General features: G+C 46.5%; 2 protein-coding genes across 2 annotated transcripts; both read left to right on the top strand.

Moving 5' to 3' along the window:
- The first annotated feature begins 886 nt into the window (after positions 1-886).
- Positions 887-4,218, top strand: Ccl24 (C-C motif chemokine ligand 24). The gene is made up of 3 exons (XM_029477879.2): positions 887-1,069; positions 1,276-1,393; positions 3,065-4,218. Exons 1-3 carry the CDS (start codon positions 997-999, stop codon positions 3,234-3,236), a joined length of 363 nt encoding a protein of 120 aa, XP_029333739.1. The 5' UTR covers positions 887-996; the 3' UTR covers positions 3,237-4,218.
- A 4,162-nt stretch (positions 4,219-8,380) lies between these two features.
- On the top strand, positions 8,381-12,651 carry Ccl26 (C-C motif chemokine ligand 26). Its single transcript, XM_085836385.1, has 4 exons — positions 8,381-8,588; positions 9,559-9,706; positions 9,795-9,909; positions 12,555-12,651. Exons 1-4 carry the CDS (start codon positions 8,475-8,477, stop codon positions 12,649-12,651), a joined length of 474 nt encoding a protein of 157 aa, XP_085692511.1. The 5' UTR covers positions 8,381-8,474.
- Positions 12,652-20,000: the final 7,349 nt, after the last annotated feature.

The following is a 20,000-nucleotide window of genomic DNA, read 5'->3' as shown; positions in this document are numbered from 1 at the left end:
CTGTGTCTTCTTACCATCTCTCATCCCAATGTCTTCTGGGAACAAGGCATCATCTCAGAGAGCCTGCTTTTGCTCCTCTTAGTCCCCTTTGGATGGATAGATAGATGGGCAGGTAGAGTGAGGGATGGATGGATGGATAGATGGATGGACGTAGAGATCAATGGAAGAATAGGTAGAAAGAAAGATGGATAGATAGGTGGACATGTAGATGTATGTATGTATGTATGCATGTATGTATGTACGTATGTATGAACAGGTAGATCAATGGATGGATAGATAGATCAATGGATGAATGGGTTGAAAGATGGATAGACAGACAGATGAATGGATGGATAGATGGATGGATAGGTAGATGAATATGTAAATGTATGTATGTATGTATGTATGTATGTATGAACAGATTGATCAATGGATGGATGATAGGCAGATCAATGGATGTATGGATAGATGGATGGATAGGCAGATCAGTAGATGAATGGATGGATAGATGGACAGGTAGATGGATGGATAGATGGATGAATGGTTGGATGGGTAGACAGACAGGTAAATCAATAGATGAATGAGTGGACAGAAGGCAGGGAGATAAGGACTCTACTCACTATGCAGCTACAAAAACCGAGGCTCAGAGAACCAAGTAACTTACCCAAGCTTTCACACAATAAGCCACAGAGCAAAGTCATCTAAAACATTTTCCCTTGGCTGTGGCCCAAGCAGGATGACAGCCCTCCCCCAGCTTTCTCTTGCCAGAACCCCAAATAATTGCTGACTCCACTGGACAAGAAATGGGCAACAACTTCCCCATTTTTTGGACCACAGAATGCTCAACGATTTTCGAGGAAGTCCGTGGGGGAGAGGGCGGGAGGGACACCAGAGCCTCTATCTCCTGAGCTGTCCATATAAAGACCAGTGGGAGGGAGATCGGGGTGTCCTCTTATCTCCGGGATCTCTTTCTTGAACCCCAGCTTTGAACTCTGAGCTGTGCCTGACCTCCAGAACATGGCGGGCTCTGCTACGATTGTTGCCGGCCTCCTTCTCCTGGTAGCCTGTGCGTGTTGCATCTTCCCCACAGGTGAGACTTCTGGGCCAGCGTAGGGCTGCTGGTAGCAAAAGCTTCTAAGGCCATGGCTGGTTTGGCACAGTGAAGGGTGAGGGAACCAAGGAGTCTGGAGCTGGGGCTGAGGGAGGCACTAAGTGGCTGGGGTACGACAGGCTCTGTGTCTGCAGTTGAGCCTACGGCAGGCTGGATGCTGACCTGATTCTTCTCTTTCCTTTCAGATTCTGTGACCATCCCCTCATCTTGCTGCATGTCCTTTATTTCCAAGAAAATTCCAGAAAACCGAGTGGTTAGCTACCAGTTGGCCAACGCCAGCGTCTGTCCCAAGGCAGGGGTCATGTGAGTATCTAACGTAAGAACTCCAGGGTCCCGAACTCCAGAGTTCTCCTCCTTCCGAGGAGGTCCAGCCCTGGGCATCTCTGAAGAAGGCACTAGACTTCATGAACTTGAGCTTCCTCACCCAGGAAACTAGGAGGAGAACAGGGCAGGGAGGTAGGTAGGTCAGTTGGTAGTATGCTTGCTTAGGATACATGAAGCCCTGCGTGGTTCCATCCCTAACATCACATAACAACCAGGACATGGCCAGTAATTCCAACACTCAGGACGCTAAGAACATCCACAAAGTACCAAATGTAGGCAAGGCATTGTGCACGGAGGGAAATACATGATATGCCATCAGTCTAACGAGTATTCTCAACAATTTCATAAGACAATGCCAGAAAGCCTGCTTGGAATCCCCCAGGGAGGGGCTGGGGGCGTGGCTCAGTGGTAGAGCCCTGCCTAGAATCCCCCAGGGAGGGGCTGGGGGCGTGGCTCATCAATTGTCTACTTTCCTAACATGTAGAAAACTCTGGATTTCATTCCCAGCATGGCAAAACCAAAAACAATCTCACAGAGAACATAGGACTTTTCCCATTTTACTGAAGGTAGTTGAGGCTCAGTAAGACCTCGGGCTCAAGGCCACGTGACCACCCAGGTCTCTAGATTTCACATAGCTTCAGAGCCACCTTTTCACCTGGGGTAACAAGCATGACCTCGTGTCTTAAGCTATGCTGTACAGCGGGAATGACATGTTAATACTCCCCCAGCTGACATCAGAGTGTCCCTGAGAGCTGGCACCAAAGGGGGCATCCAGGGCTCCCCTCTCAGCTATAGCAGGTCCAGGAGCCATGTTTCCATGCCTAGTGTGATCTGATGACACTTACCTTTAAAAAAATGGGTATGTGTGTGGATGAGCTGGGCATGAGTGTCCACGTCATGTGTGTGCATGCCTGTGGAGACCAGAGGCTAATTTTGGGTGTCACCAAGTATACTGTGCACCTCCTTCAAAATAGAAGTCTCTTTTTTTTAAAAAAAAAAATATTAAGTTTTGTGTGTGTGTGTGTGTGTGTGCATGCACACATGCATGCACTCTGCAGAACATGTGTAGGGGTTCTCTTATTCTACCCTGTGGGTCCCAGAAATAGAACTCAGGCTTGGCGACAAGCACTTTCCCTGCTGAATCGTCTCTGGCTTCCTCACCGGCCTGGAATTCACCAAGTAGTTTAGGCTCGCTGGCTGTCAAGCTGTGGGGAATCCCCCTATCTCTGTCTCCTCAGTGCTGAGATTACAAGCTCATGCCACCATGCTTGGAGTCCTGACAATTGAACTTGTATCCTCACAGTTGCAAGGTATACATTTTTCCCAGCTAAGCTGACCTCTCAGATCTGTTCTCCTGCTATGGATCTGATACAGACCATATCTGTGTCACCATATCCAGCACCATATTTCAAAGGCAGAGCCTCCTTCGTCTCACAGGGACGCCACAGAATGAGCGTATCCGCACACTCCACCATCCTGTCCCTGAGTGGTAAAACACAGAATTCGCAGAGAAGTCTCATGTCAGGGGCTTCCTAGCGCCAAGGGCAGGCGGGCAGCTGACACTCGATTTCCCTCACTTCCTCATGAAGGGAAGGTTAGTCTCCACATCTGGCAGGACTTCAAACTAAACCCTGCTCTTCTTTCCTACAGCTTCATCACCAAGAAGGGCCATAAGATCTGTACTGACCCCAAGCTGCTGTGGGTTCAGAGGCACATACGAAAACTGGATGCCAAGAAAAAACAGCCTTCTGAAGAAAGGGCCAAGGCAGTGAGAACTAAGTTTGCCGTCCAGAGATGCAGTGGCAACAGCACCAAGGTTTAGTCGCCTCTCCTCTGTCCCTGAACTTGGTCATAGGTATTGACACTTTACCAGGCTGCTTTGAGGCTTGACAGACCAGCTGGGATGAGGTCTGAGTTCATTTCCCCATTCTCAGCATTTCTTTTAGGGGATGTGTTTATTCTGTGAGAACCTGAGTGAGCTGCAAGCATGCCAGAGTTCTGGTGTTTCCTGTGCTGAGTGAGAAGGTTCCAAAGGATATCAGTCGTCGTGTGTTATCTCTTGTGTGGTTCAAAGGCTTCATTAGAGCCCAGGTGCATGAGCTCTGAGTCTCTGCAGGCGGACCTTGCTTGCAGCTGGCTTCCATAGGGTTCTTGTCTTAGGGTGGACCTGAGGGCTGTCTGTCTGTCCACCTCTGAGTGAAGATCTGTCAACAGCAGTAACTCCCACGCATGCTGATGGGTAGTATTCCAGGCTGGTCCCATCCAGAACTTGGAACAGATAAAAAAAAGTCGGCAGAAATGGAGGATTTCAACAGCAGCATTTTTAAACCCATCAGTCTTTGTAAAGCCGGAGATGTAGCTCAGTTGGTGGTGTGCTTGTCTAGCATGCACGGGGCGTTGGGTTTCAACCACAGCACCACAAAAACTAGGCATGATGGTGCATGCCTAAGAAGATCAGAATTTCAAGCTTAGCCAGACATCCCAGAAGGCAGAGGCAGGAGGATCTCTGTGAGTTCAATGCCACCCTGGTCTACATAGCGAGTTCCAGGACAGCCAGGGCTACATAGAGAGACTGTTTCTCAAACACCCTTCCCTAAAAATAAGTTCAAGGCTACATAGCCACACAGAAAATTTGAGGCCAGCCTGGCCCAGGGTCTGTCTCCTCCTGAGGCCAGGATGTAGAATTCTCAGCTACCTCCCCAGCACCGTGTCTGCCTGGGTGGCAACATGCTTCCTCCCATGATGATAATGGACTGAATCTCTGAAGCTATAAGCCAGCCCCAATTAAATGTTTTCCTTTATAAGAGTTGCTGTGGCCATGGTGTCTCTTCATAGCACTAGAAACCCTAACTCAGACAGGTTGTGAGACTAAATTTCACATAAAAATTCCAGCATACACGTGAAAAGCCAGGTATGTGTGGGAGTGGGTGTAGCCTGTGCTGGGGCAGAGGAAGTGAGAACATGGGAGATGACAAACCAGCCAGCTTTGCTAGAAGAAAGGATAAGCTTTGGGTACACGGAGAGAACCTATCTCATGGGAAAAGGGCACATAAAAGAGGGGAACTCATCACGCCCTTCTCTGACCTCTGCATATTCATGTCCGTATGTGTGCACTCACAGACTCACGTGTGCACACACACACACACACAAAGGTAGAGAACAGTTGAGAAAGACACCAGATGTTATCTGGCTTCCACATGCTCACACATGAGTACATATATATAATAAACAAATAATGTAAAAATAAAGATAAAAAGAAGACATGATATATAGCTAAAGGCAGAGTTCAATCTTCCAGGACCATACCGAGGCCCACCCCTCTGAGCTAGCCCTCATTCTGACACATGCCATTGATCCGAGTCAGGGGAGAGTGACTTTCCCCTAGTTAATAAGAAAAACAAGCGGGGCGTGGTGACGCACGCCTTTAATCCCAGCACTCAGGAGGCAGAAGCAGGTGGATTTCTGAGTTCGAGGTCTACAGAGTGAGTTCCAGGACAGCCAGGGCTACACAGAGAAACCCTGTCTCGAAAAACCAAATTAAAAAAAAAAAAAAAAGAAAGAAAGAAAAACAAAAGTCCTGAGAAAACGAACTGAGAAGGCGGTTCTAAAAAGGAGAAGTGCAAATGGCCAGAAAACACATGAAAAAAAAAATGTTCACTATCCTTATTTAGCCACCAGGGAACTGAAAATCAAAGCACTTAGATTCCATCTCACCCTGCAGGATGGTTCTCACTAGAAAACCCGACACGGGCAGGAGAGATGACTCAGCAGTTAAGAGCACCAGTTGCTCTTCCAGAGGAGCTGAGTTAAGTCGTCAACACCACACCGCAGCTCATAACTGTCTGTAGCTTCACTTCCAAGGGATCCGACACCCTCATGAAGACATACATACATGCAGCCAAAACAATTTACAGAAAAAAAAATATATATATATATTTAAAAAAAAAAAAAAAAAGAAAGGAAGGAAGCAGGTTGAGCAAGGAAGACAGCAGCACCCTCTGTGGCCTCGGCATCAGCTCCACCTCCAGTGGAAGTGTCCACGATTCACTGAAGAATGATGCCTTGAACTCAATAGTGTGTAAACACCAAGAGTGTTTTATTCTGCAGAAGTCCAGCATGCTGGGGTCTCCCAACACCAGCACAGAGAGACAACCAAGTGTGCTCGCAGGCCTGATTTAAAGCACATTAGGGCTTTGGGGTAGGTGACCCTTATCTTACTCTATCTCTAGGGGCATTCTGTAACCAGCATGGGGGGCTGGAAACTGTTGCTGAGGAGGTCTGGAAACTGCTGCTGGCTCATTGTCCTTGCCTCAGGACAGGTGGAGGGGCAGCTTCTGAGGCCTGGACCTGGACCTGGAATTGCCCAGTTCTTGGAAACAGAGATTTAGGCCTCGTCTCTTTAACTGCCATTTTAAAACCTACCATGGAGTCAGCCTAGCCTTCTCACAGGTTCCTGCCCTTTTTGAGTTCCTGTCTCCACTTTCTTCAGTGATGAAGAGTGATATTGAAGTGTAAGACATATGAACCCTTTCACCCCCAACTCGCTTTTGGTTGTGGTGTTTTGTCGCAGCAACAGAAACCTAAATAAGACACTAGGCAAATACCTTACCAACTGAGCCATACATGTCCTCAGCCCTAACTCCTAAGTGACGTCAAGTCCTGTGGAACATACCTATATACTCAGGGTGCCGTGGGAATTGCCCAGCTGTCATATTTGCCTGGCTAATCATGTCTCAGAACAGGTGCAAGTCTCCTAGGCAAACTGGCAGCTTGTTTTTATGCTGTGGATGTTGTAATCTCTAGACTCCCATTTTCCCCTTTGGACTCTTGATGGTTTGGAAGTGGTTTTCTGTTCTTCGGCTGTGTCTCTCCTTATCTACTCAGCTGAGACTTATCTGTTACTCTGGTATTCTCCCTTGACTATGGAGCCAGTTTAACAAACTATGAGGTTTGTTGTCAGGGTAGGAAGGGATAAGGCTCTGAGATCCTTCAGAATAAGACAGAGAACACTTTCAGCCTTAGCTCTTACCTTGAATGAATTAGCTCCCCTGTCTTTCGATCTCCATTTTCTTAGATAGCTAAGGACGATAACACATCACAAGCTCGGGCTAGAACAGTGGCTCGGCAGTAAAGAGCACTGGCTGCTCTTGAGAGGATGCAGGTTCAAGCCCATGCACCCACATGGCCGCACACAACCATCTGCAACTTCATTCCGGGGAATCCAATGACCCTCTTTTGGCTTCTACGAACACTGCATACATCCAAGGAACAGATATGCATGCAGGCAAAACACTCATACACAGAAAATAATAAAATAATTTCAATAATAGCAATTTCCCTCAAGGAACTGAAGAGTCGTAAGAACCCTGAAACAGCCGGGCGTGGTGGCGCACGCCTGTAATCCCAGCAGTTGGGAGGCAGAGGCAGGCAGATTTCTGAGTTCGAGGCCAGCCTGGTCTACAAAGTGAGTTCCAGGACAGCCAGAGCTACACAGAGAAACCCTGTCTCAAAAACAAACAAACAAACAAACAAACAAAAAAGAACCTTGAAACAAAGTCTGTCTTTAACATTTTAAAAGTATTTTTATTTTGTGTATATGTCTATAAGCATATGCCTGTGTGGGTCAGTGCCTACAGAGGCCAGAAGAGGACTTCAGATCTCCTGGCCATTATAAGCTACCCCATGTGGTTGCTGGGAGCCAAAAGGGTCCCACTGCAAGAGCACCAAACACTTTCAACTGTCGAGCCATCTCTCCAGCCCGCAAAGTTCTGCTTCTTCCCTTCTCCTTATTGCTTCCTGTCTTCTTCTGATGAGAGAGTCACACCAGGCAACAAATCTCATAAGAGAGATTTGTTAGAGTGTCCAGGCAGAGGAAGGATAAACCCAGAGTGGCTGCCTATGCTCCCAGGAGGGAGCAGCCAACGGCTGGGAATTGGACAAAGTACAGTGCTTAGATAAGGATGCTTGGGAAGCTGAGCTTTCGAAGGTGGAGACTTCCAGGGTGAGGACTGATGCGATTTCAGGGCCTAAGCTTGGGGGAGCTCAGGGATTGGTGGGCTTTCCTGTTCAGGGATTGGTGGGCTTCTGTGGGAAGATCAGGGATTGGTGCTTTTTGTTCAGAGTTTTCACCTAATTAGCATAATCTGGGGAGGCTCCTGTTGAGGGGCTATAGACCTTTGTGACAGTTACAGAAGCTGGACAGTTAGAGGGGTCTAGGGGAGGGACTTGGCTGCTAGATCCGGTGGGGGGTAAGGGCGACCACATTCTAGCCTTGAGGGTTTTCAAAGTTTAGAAAGTATACAAAGTTTACAAAGAAGTTCAAGGCAGGGCAAGCCTTCCTTGCTCTTAAGTGGCCTGAATAAGCAACAGGTTCTGACCACCTGCTGCTTCTCCAGAGGACGCAAGTCCAGTTTCTAGAACCCACCTCAGGAGGCTTACAACTTCCTATAATTCTATCTCCAGGGGATCTGACTCCCACTTCTGGCCTCCACAAGCAACTACACACACGCTCACATACACATACTTGCAAGTAAAAATAAAAGTAAAAATTAATGAAAAAGCCAGGTATGGTAGGGCACACCTTTAATCTCAGGATGCAGAGACACATAGATCTCTGTGAGTTTGAGACCAGCAGGGTCTACATGGTAAGTTCTAGGCTAGCAAAGGGTAGTGAAGTCTTATCTCAAAAACTAAAATGACTCCTTAGAGTTCTTGTTTCCAAATATAGGCACATTGAAGATTAATGCTTCAATACGTGAACTTAGGGGAAAGAGAACACACTTCAGTCTGTAACATGAGAGCCATAAGGAAGGGAACCTGGACAAATGAGCTAGTCTATTCCAGTCTCGTGACCATGACAACGGAAGAATTTTAGAAGGGTATCCATGGTAGCAGAAGTTCAAATGGCTAGGAAGACCTTGAGAAGCACCCCAGATGGAAGGGGGGTTCTGGATCGTCCATACAAATGTAACCAGATCCCAGCCAGCAACCTGGAGGGTATGGAGCAGAGACTTTAACCATAGGAGAAGCGGGCAGCTGAACAGGACCCAGAGGGATTGAGATGAAGGATATGCTCAGGACTGGGAGTGGAGTGCGAGGCTCTGGGTTGGATCTCCTCCACCAAGTCAGGAGAATGAAAGTCTTGGACAGAGCACTGTGCACGCATACTGAGAAGGTAGATTACAGCAGAAGCCTGATTACGGACACACCCTTTACATGGAGGGATCCTGGTTTTCCCTCGTAAAAGAAATTCAACAATGACTAACCATGGAGGAAGACAGTCCTAGACAGAGCCATAGTGAAACACTGGACCCTTGGCACCAGTGTAACCCTAGTTCTTAGGAGGGAGAGACAAGGAGATTGCCATTTAAAAGTCACCCTGAAAGGCAATGAGATCCTAGCTCAAAAATTCAAAGGCTGTACTGGAGAGATGACTCAGCAGGCAACGGCACCTGCAGCCAAGCCAGATGACCCAAGTTCAATTTCCAAGACTCAGAGGATGGGAAGAGAGAACAGACTCTGCGAATTGTCCTCTGACTCACACACACACACACACACACTCCTTACGCATGCTCACACATGCTGATCCCCCGCCCAACCCCGACAACAAACACACAAATAAGTTATTTTTCAAATCAAATGCAGGAATGTGGTTTAGTGATAGAATGCTTGCCTAGAATTTGTCAGGGATGGACTGGGGCAGGGGTACAGTACCCATCTAGCTCAGTAAGAGGCTGGTTAGCATGGCTCAATAACAGAGCACAGACTGAGCATCAGTGCATCTCTCTCTGCTTCCTGACTGGATGCAATGACATCAGCCGCCGCATACTTTGCTGCTGTGGACTTCTTATCATGAACTGTGCCCTCAAACCATGAGCCAAGACAGTCCCCTCTCTGTAAACTGTCTTTGTCAGCTGTTTCGTTATGACAACAGGAAAAGTAATACAGATGCCATCTATAAAATATAGGACATGAGCCAGGTGATAGTGGCACACACCTTTAATCCCAGCACTCAGGAAGCTCTTCATGTCCTCCTCTGACCTCTGCCTACTCATGTCCTCATGTACTCACAGAGTCATATACAACACACACACACACACATCTACTTTGTTTTCAACCTTAAGTTTCTCTGGAATGTTCTTCAGGTACTGCACAGACTCAGAGAGGACAAGCCAGGAAGAACTGAGGAGCCATTTATAAAGGGCCCAGGTCAGTGGACCATGAAGACCTTCTATTTGAGTCCCCTTGTTCTCCTGGCTGTCTTCCTCAGTGTCCAGCTTGGTGTTGCCACATGTACGTAGCTGGTCCTCCTTCCCCTTCCCCCTGAAGCTCCTCCTGTCTGACAAGACCATCCCACGGCCCTTCCTCTGCCTGTTTTTAGGTGAGAGCAGCATCCCTATGTCCTGCTGCCCTAATTTCAGCTACCATGTGATCCCGTGGAGCTGGGTGTACAGCTATAAGTTCACCGGCAAGAGCTGCACCAGTGACGGTGTGATGTGAGTGTTTCTCAGTCCTGCTTCATCGGCCACATCACTGAGCAAGGGACTGGTGGGTTGATGCCCTCAGTGACAGACTGGGCCTCAAGATGGGAATCTGGAAAGAGGTTATCTGTTTTACTGCTGGTCTCTAGGATAAAATGCATTGATGAAACGATCATAAGGGAGAAATTCCAGCTTATAGTCTGTTCTAGTTTGCTTCCTGTTACTATGGTAAATACTATGCCCAAAAGCTACTTGGGGAGGAGAAGGTTATCTTGGGTTGCACTCCATCACTGAGGGAAGTCAGATCTCAAGGCAAAAATGGAAGAAGAGAACATGAAAGGATGCTGCTTACTGGGTTTGATCCTGTAGCATGGTGTCTGCTAGCATTCTTACATAGTTCAGGCCTAGGGATGGTGCTGCCTATAGTTGGCTGGGCCCGCCCACATCAATCATCAATGAAGACAAGTCTTCAGAGACATGGCCACGGGCCAGTCTTATTGAGGCAATTCTTTGAGGTTTTTTCAGATGACCCCAGTCTAGGTCTATATTGACAGCTAAGAAGACACAATCCATCATTGCTGGGGGGAGTCAAGGTAGCAAGATCTTGAAGCAGCTAGTCATATTATATTCACAGTCAAGAGCACAGAACAATGAATTGATTCACTGCGGTACAGCTCAGCTTGACTTCTCTACTCTTAGTTCAGAGTTCGCTACCTAAAGAATGGTGACGCTCATGGTGGGCAAGTCCACTTCAATTAATATACTCAAAATAGCCCTCACAGACATGTCCACAGGCCAACTGAATCTAGACAATTTTTTATCAAGATATCCTTTCCAGATTATTTTAGTTTTTTAAGTTTACAGTTAAAAGTAACCACCACAGTAGGTAAGAGCCCAGTCTCTGCACAAATACATGTGCCTTTGGGGTAGTTAAGAGTCTGACTTTCACACTATATAGCAGTCCCTGCTCTAAAAGCTGGGTATAAAATCAAGAGTGCAGTCAAGTGGTGATGGCGCACACCTTTAATCCCAGCACTTGGGAGGCAGATGCAGCAAATCTCGAGTTCGAGTCCAGTCTACTAACCTAGTTCCATAACAGCCACTGGTACAATGAGAAACCCTGTCTTGATTAAGTAATAATAATAATAATAATATTAATAATAATACCAAGAGCTGAATATGTTGGTGCAAACCTGTAACCCCTGTAGTCAACAGGCTGAGGTGGAGGATCATGAGTTTGAGGCTTGACATGGCTACATGGTAAGACCTTGTTTTTAATAAAGAGAAGCGTGGTAGAATTGTGAGTTTGGTGAGATGGCCCAGTAGATAAAAGTATCTTGCACCAAGCCTAATTACTTGAGTTTGACATCCTGGTTCCACATGATGGGGAGAGAAAGCTGATTCCCTGCAAACATTCCTCTGACATCCATATATGCACTAAAGTAAGTTTGTTTTCCTCTCTCTACAATAAATAAATAATATGTAATCTAAATGTATAAAAAGAGAACTATGTGACATATTACTGTGGGGCTCTTTCTGTTCTTTAAAATTCATTGTGCAGAACTGTTGTGTAATCCAGTGGTAAAGCATTTATTAAGCAATAAGAAGCCCTGGGTTAGCCAGGCGGTGGTGGCGCATGCCTTTAATCCCAGCACTCGGGAGGCAGAGGCAGAGGCAGGTGAATTTCTGAGTTGGAGGCCAGCCTGGTCTACATAGTGAGTTCCAGGACAACCAGGGCTACACAGAGAAAGCCTGTCTCAAAAAAACAAAAAAACAAAACAAAACAAAACAAAAAAAAACAAAAAAAGAAGAAGAAGCTCTAGGTTATACTCTCAGCATATATACATGTAGAAGATTAAAATGGCTTGGGCAACAGTTCTCTAACCTATAAATATACTGAAGTCTATTAACCAAGTATTCACATTTAAAGTTTAATTTTCCATTTGCTTTCTTAGGGATTGAACCTAGAGCTTTCTACATGTTAGGCAAATGTACTACCACTGAGCCACGCCCTCAGCCCCTCACTGGGGGGATTCTAGGCAGGGGCTCTACCACTGAGCCACGCCCCCAGCCCCTCCCTGGGGGATTCTAGGCAGGGGCTCTACCACTGAGCCACGCCCCTAGCCCCTCACTGGGGGATTCTAGGCAGGGGCTCTACCACTGAGCCACGCCCCCAGCCCCTCCCTGGGGGATTCTAGGCAGGGGCTCTACCACTGAGCCACGCCCCCAGCCCCTCCCTGGGGGATTCTAGGCAGAAGTACTACCACTGAGCCATGCCCCCAGCCCCTCCCTGGGGGATTCTAGGCTGTACTGCTGAGTATTATTATCCACAATCATGTCAAATATGTGCTTCACAGAGTGGGTGAATTATGGCTCAATAAAGCTGTTACACTGAAACAAAACTATCACAATACAGATTACTGCCTAGCAACTCACTAAATGTTCTGAGACATGATTCCTGGGGAATGTGGGCTTGAGGGTGTGTGGATTCTGGGGGAGATAGAAAGGGGAAGCAGGTTTAACAGGAATATTGACAGGAATGGGGTGTAGCAGTTGTGTTGGCTAGGAGATGACCCTAGTTAGAAGTCCCCCCAACCTCCTCTTTCCTAAGCTTCATAAGCCATGGATGTCAAAATTCACTCCATATCTCTTTTCTGCAGATTCTTTACAAAATCAGGTAAGCAATTCTGTGTCCAGCCAGGGGCCAAATGGGTGCAGAGATTCATCTCTCTGATGAACACCAGGAACCATTCGTGATCCTGCTGAATTTTCAGCTCAAGGACCGTTAAATGCAGCTCTCGGCTCCTTTGCCCTCATGGAACCTGATGGATTCCTTTACAGAGTTCACAGCCCCGCTGGAAGGACAGCATGGTTTTCATTGCAGAATTTTAAATAAAGATTTTATTTCACTAGGTCTAGCAAGAAGGCTCAGTGGGCAAAGGCACTTGCTACAAAGACGATCCGTGGGAGCCGCATAAAGTATAAAGTAGCCACACCTGACTTCTGGCTACTTCACTGGGTTGTTATATGTACCAAACTTCTCCATCCCAATCCCTTCCAATCCCCGATGCCAGGTAAATGGATTTGCAAGTATTTTGGAATTGATCCAGAAGAAATCAGTTGGAGGCGGGGACATGAGACAGGATAGGAAAAGAAATCATAAATGTGTTTGAACAGGCAAGCTTTGGGAGGTGGAGGCAGAAGGATCAGGAGTTCAAGGTTACACCACAAATTTAAGGCCAGTCTGGGTCATCCTAGACCCAGTGTCAAACACCCAAACCCAAACCCAAACCAAACCAAACCAAAAAAACCCATGTCTGAGGATATGGCTCTACTGGCCAGCATGCAAGAAGCCCTGTTGTATGCCCCAAATTGAATACTGTGGGCATGGTGACTGGTGCACCTAGGGAGGTAGAAGCAGGAAGATCAAGAGTTCAAGGCCATGGGGGCTGGAGAAATGGCTTATTGAGAGAGGCCCTCTCAGAACCCACATGGAGGCTCACAATCATCTGTAACTCCAGTTCCAGGGGATCTGATCTCTGCAGGCACCAGGCATGCGCATGGCAAACATACATAGATCACACAAGCAAAATGATCATATATGTAATTAAATAAACTTAAACAGAAAAACGTTCAAAGTCATCCTCAGCTATAAACAGAGTCTGAGGCTTACAATAAGCCTTAAACAGCACAAGATCTGGGCAGATATCTGCCCTCTCTGCTATTAGAATCTACTTTCCTATGGATAACCCCCAAGTTATTACTATCTTTCATCTGTGCTGCTCTTAATTCCTAACCTGTGGCAGCTTCTCTCTCTTCCTTTGCCACCTTCTCCTTGTGGTTTTTCTCCTGTCTGCCCAGCTGTTGGCTGGCAGCATTTTTATTTTCCAGTTAGAAATAGGGGACTCCAAGTCTTGGAGACCTGCACTTAGCATTACAATACACAGCAAGACCAAACCTCAACACTGAATAATTAAAAAACAAACAAGAGGACCCAGAGACAAGGTTTATCAGTTCAAAGAGAACTGAGCCTATCCAGGCACTTAGGAGCTCCTATCACAGCCGCTGCTGGGGTTGCCGGCACAGGACCACTTAAGCATGAGATGGGGAGAGACACAACTTAAGCATGCGATGGGGAGAGAGACAGAAGTTCAAAGAGACCTGATGCGCTCATCAGTTCAAAGCACACATTGCTCTTCAGAGGACCTGAGTTCAGGTTCCAGCATCCATATAGGTGGCTTAAAGCTGTAACTCCAGCTTTTCCCAACACCATCTTCCAGCCTCTGCAGGCCTCTACACTCACATGCACACATAAATGAAAATAAAACAAACCTTAAAAAAATTCACAGAACATGGAGAAACTTAGAGCGACTAGAAGCTTCCTCTTTGCCGGGCTCACTTTCGTGGCACTGGAATGCGCAGCGTAGCCTGCTGGGGAGGAAAAGCTACCCCCAGCTTACCCAACTTGTGAATCCGCAGCTGGGGTTGCCTGCACACGATCACTTAAGCATGGGATGGGGAGAGATACAGAAGCCCTTCCTCAGAACTGAGGAAGAATGGACAGTTGATGGCTTATTTGGATCATAGTCAGTGTTGGGTCTCACAGAACCCTGGGTCAGGTCTCACTCATACCTGTGGCTCCTTCCAGGCGCTTCTCACCCGACCCCCCTATTCTGAACCTCTCCCTCCTAGGGGCTGGGCTTTCCTTCCCTTCCCCCACGTTCTCTTTCCTAGATAAACTCAGCCACTGCAGCTACAGAGTCTCTCGGCCTCTTGGTTCCTGTTTGGTTCTGCTCCTGGATCTCTCTTGGTCTGCTTGCCCCCTCTCTCGATCTCTCCACTTCTCTCTCTCTCCTCTCATGGTCTTTGACTCTTTCAGATGCCTCTGGCTGGTTTCTCCCTCACATCTATAATTAAACATACCTTGGAGCGGGGCACATCACTTATGGAAATGCCATTAAAAACTCCTCTTGCTGGTGTGCTCAGCAACCCATGTTATAGGATGAACTGGAAATGTGCCCCCATGGGCTTTGTGATCAGCAGCCTCAGACCCACAATGATGGAGTCTTGCCCAGATCTGTAAGTTAAAACAAACCCCTACCTTCCTTAAGTGCCTTTTGCAGCTTATTTTGTTAAAGCCAGGAGAGAAGTAAGTAAGAAACTTCTCAACAAAATGACTAAAGCTGGGAAATGTACCCAACAGGACAGATGGACCCAGGCCTCAGTAGACACAACATGCCCAGAATAGAGAGAATTAGTTGAGGTCTTTTTTTTTTTTTTTTTAAGGCTTTTTTTTTTTTTTTTTGGATCAGTAGGCTGGTGTTTTTGTTTTTTTTTTTTTTCTTAGATTTATTTATTTATTATATGTAAGTACACTGTAGCTGTTTTCAGACACTCCAGAAGAGGGAGTCAGATCTCGTTACGGATGGTTGTGAGCCACCATGTGGTTGCTGGGATTTGAACTCTGGACCTTCAGAAGAGCAGTCGGGTGCTCTTACCCACTGAGCCATCTCACCAGCCCGGTTGAGGTCTTTAATAGCTAAGAATTGGTGCTGGGCATAGTGACGCACACTTGAAATCCCAGCACTTGGGCAGTAGAGGCAGGAGGATTAGAAGTTCAAGGTCATCCTCAGCTACATAGTGAATGAGACCCCTTCCCCACCCCAAACCCAAATACGGGCTGAATCTGGCTAGTCTCCTAGAAAAACTGATCAATCTTCCTTTCTGCCCTCTACCTCCCCCATCCCCTGGCTCCACTGGGTAATGGCACTGTGTCCTCCATTAGGAATCCATTAGTTTAGCTGAGTCTGGGATGAGGAGTCCATTAGGGCTCCCCTGGGTGTAGCCAAGAGTCTATCCAGTGCATTAGAGCAGAGACAGGCTGGCCGGGAGACCCTCTGGGCCGGCTCAGCAACTGCCTTCTCAGGACGAGGTGTGTGGCTGCCTTATCTATTTCAACCAGCAAAGCCCTGCAAACCCAGGGGGCTTGATTGATGGAGTCTCTACATCTGCAGGGCCCTGATTCTACTGTCAGTTTGCTGTGAAACAATTGTTCCGTCCACGGATAAGTAGCGTCCTATGTCTCTGGGGGTGTTTTGTTTTGTTTTGTTTTGTTTTGTTTGTGTTATTTTTTGTTTTTAAATAACATTTGACTCTGTAGCCCTGACTGACTTAGAATTTACCATAGAGACTACGTTGGACTCAAACTTGCTAAAATCCTCCTGCCTCTGTTTCCCCAGTCCTGAGATTACACGGGTGAGCCACCGCAGCTAGTTCATGTGGTCCTGGGGGTGAAACCGTTCATATATGCTAGGCAATCATTGTACCAACTGAGCGAATACCCCAGTCCTATGTTCACAGACATGTGCACACACACACATGCATGCAAAAACAAGCAGAGGCCCCTGAAGGATGTTGGGTGTCCTGCTCTGTCACTATGTTGTTGTTGGAGACAGGATCTCTCACTGAACTTGAAGCCAGGCTGGCAGGCTACAAACCCTAGCAACCCTCTTATGTCTGTCTTCCATAATGCTGAAATTCCAGAGGTAATTTCACACACATAAAAAGGTCTGGGGCAGCAGTGAATGTCTGTAATCATTACCCGGAAGGAGGTAGAGACAGGAGGTTCCTTGGGACTCTCCGTCGAGACAGTTCAGTTAAATCAGCAAGCTCTGTGTTGAGTGGAAACTCTCTCTCAAACAAAAATAAGGTGGAAGGTGACAGAGAAAGATGTTCAAGTTTGACCTCTTGTTTCTACACACACACACACACACACACACACACACACACACACACACACACACACACACGGGGGGGGGGGAGAAAGAGAGAAAGAAAGGGAGACAAACAGTAAGATTGGACTTGTCCATAGCCAGTTGTGAATGGGAGAGAACCTGTGGGGAGCCCTTCAACTCCATGCTAACCTATTGGCTACTGATAAATTCAAGGAGGGGGTGTTAATGAGATGGAAGACCCACGCTGAGAGAGCAGCACTATTCATGGTCTGGGATCCCAGGAATGAACAAAAGGGAGAAAGGTGCCAGAGAGGGTGGTGTACACCTTGAATCCCAGCACCCATGAAGCAGAGGCAGGCAGATCTCCATATCAAGTTCCAGGCCAGCCAGGGCACACAAGGACAGCCTGTCTCCAAATGGGGGAGCCGGCTGGGTTTGGTGCTTCACGTCTGAAAATTCCAGTACTTGGGAAGTAGAGGTCAAAGGACAGGAGTTCAAGAACAGGCCTCGGCAGTTTGAGGCCTGCTGTAGAGAGGATATCTTGTGTGTTAAATGGATGCATCACTGGTCAATTAAAAAGCCTATGGCTTAGACAGGAAATAGAAGGCGGGACATCCGGAGGAGAAAGGATTCTGGTAGAGAGCCAGGCATGAGCACAGGTGACCAGCCACATGGCAGATGTAGAGTAAAATAAATGGAATAATTTAATGAGAGAAAAACTCATCTATATGGCCAAGGTATCTGTAAATATATTTTAAGTCTGAGTCTTATTTCTGGGAGCATGGGGCTGGGCGGAAGGACGGGGCCTAACTTAACAGCAATTACAACCCAAGCTTACAGCCCGAGAATGCACAGGACAAGTCAGGCTATCTGGAAAAGAGGCCTGGTCTATTTAAAAAAAAAAAAAACAAAAGCTGATCAAAGTCAAAGCTCCCTAGAATAGTCAAGACCAGTGGGAAAGGAGGTCTCCTAGCCAGGGACCAGTGGAGAGACAGCAGGACTTCCTACGCCCAGTGAGGTAGGGTGTCAATGCTATTCTGAACAACTAGTCTCTCTCAACATGGGCTCCTACAGGAGAGCCAGTTACAGCTCACCACAGCCCGTGACTCAGAAACCCAAGGCAAAGCCTTTAAGCAGATGCTGTGTTACCTGGGAATAGGCTCATACACTAAATGGGAGGGAATTTAAGTGAAGTTGGATCCAGAGGAGGATATGAAATTGAGAGAAAAAGGATTCATAGATACCAAATAAATAAATCCATCCTTTTGAGTTTAATACTTGGGAGACAAAGGCAGGGACAGAGCTGGGAGTTGAAGGCCAGCCTAATCTACAGAGCAAATCCAAGTCAACCCAGGCTACATAGAGAGACCCTGTCTCAATAAATAGTAACAATTGGTTTGCATTATCATAATGAAGGTGGCTATATATTCTCCATGATTATGACGGTATTGAACATACTCTTTGAGGGAGGTCAAAATGGAGCAGACCTAGGTAAAAGAGGAGATGCTGAACTGGACCAGTCTATGCTTGTAATGACTTCCAACATAGGGACCAAAGGCATGCTATGCTGGGAGAGAGGCTCTAGGTTTGTGTTAACAGGAAAGAAGAAAAGGCTTTGGAGTCCTACCAAAGTAATAAGGATCAAATTTGACAGAGGAAGACCTCTGAAGATCTTGACTGCAGAAAAAAAGAAAAGTCAAAAGGACCAAATGACCCACTAATGTATAATGCTAAACCCTCTATTTAAACAGCTCTGAGAGGGCTGGCGAGATGGCTCAGTGGATAAGAACACTGACTGCTCTTCTTTCTAAAGGTCCTGAGTTCAAATCCCAGCAACCACATGGTGGCCCACAACCACCTGTAGTAATGAGATCTGACACCCTCTTCTGGTGTCTGAAGTCAGCTACAGTGTAATAATAATAATAAATGAAGCTTGGGCTGGAGCAAGCAGGGGCTGAGCGAGCGGAGTTGACCAGAGCGAGGAGAGGTCCTAAAAATTCAACCCTCAACAACCACATGAAGGCTCACAACCATTTGTACAGCTACAGTGTACTCACATACATAAAACAAATAAATAAATCTTGAGAGAGAGAGAGAGAGAGAGAGAGAGAGAGAGAGAGAGAGAGAGAGAGAGAGAGAGAGCTCTGAAACTGACTGGGTTCTATAAACTTCTCCAGCCAGAACTTCAGCTTACATGGTCAATAAATCTTGCTGGCTATAGAATTCTCATGACTTATTATTACATACCATCCTTTCAGATGAATGGAGACTTATACTGCAGTTTGATTATATGAAAAAACTAACTTCTAAAGACAGTTGTCTCTCACCTGCACAAAGAGCAGGAAACCATCTTTAATTGATCTGTGCACCCTGCACATTCCATACAAATGTCTTCAGAGAACTATGTATTGCTTGCAACGTTTGCATACTGCAGAGTAAAGTGCCAAGGAAACGGCCCTGACAAGATCGACCCTTGCAGATGCTGAGACTGCTGTTCCAGGTTCCTGCTTGCGTCTACCTCAACTGCACCGGAGCTGTTTCCTCTAAAGACTTGCTCCCAGCACAGCTTCAGGAAGCGCTGCTGCTCCCAGACAACCTTGGTTCATGCAGCCTCTCAGACGGTTCCAGTCAGGACTTCAGTTAAGCCCTGAGCTTTCTCAGCACGTACAGACCGGACAGCAAATGACTACATCTAGCTTTCTTAAGATTGACCATTTTTCTAATGATCTTGCCCTCCCCAAAGGAATTCTTCACTCCAATTTAGCAGGAAGCAATTACAAGAAGACTCTCATCCCAGTCTCTTTAGTTGGGGGTGGATGGTTTTGGTCATTTTGTGAGTTAGAGATATGTTGTTATTTTAGGGGATGGTTTGCCAATAATTATAGTCTTGGACAGGGCCATAATTAGGAAGTAAGGAAATAAGGAGTAAGCGTAGACTTAGGAGTCAGCTAAGTAATGTCCTAGGCTCAGGGATTCAGACCTTGCCTTTCTCTATACTTTGTTTCTAAGTAAGGAAAGGGGGTTGAAAAGAAGCGGGGAATATAGAAATATTATAGAAATTTAGACAAGTAAACAAAAAACTCATTTAATAGTCATAATCTTACATTGGTAAAGATGTTTTTTATTTTGATGCAAATTTGAGGTTATTTTTGTTACATTGGCATAGATTTCTGTATATTGATACAAATTCAAGGTTAGTTTGTTTGCAATGTTTGTTTGAGTTATAGTATTTATATTAAAGAGAAATGCCTAGCTATATGGTCAAGGTATCTGTAAATATATTTTGAGTCTGAGTCTTATTTCTGGGAGCATGGGGCTGGGTGGAAGAATGTCAGCCAGCCTAGGCTACACGAGACCCTACCTCAAAATATA

This window comes from Mus caroli, unplaced genomic scaffold (genome assembly GCF_978045245.1).
Source record: "Mus caroli unplaced genomic scaffold, Mus_caroli_1 scaffold_4, whole genome shotgun sequence".
Taxonomy (NCBI): Eukaryota; Metazoa; Chordata; class Mammalia; order Rodentia; family Muridae; genus Mus; species Mus caroli.
This window is presented reverse-complemented; position numbering and strand designations above follow the sequence as displayed.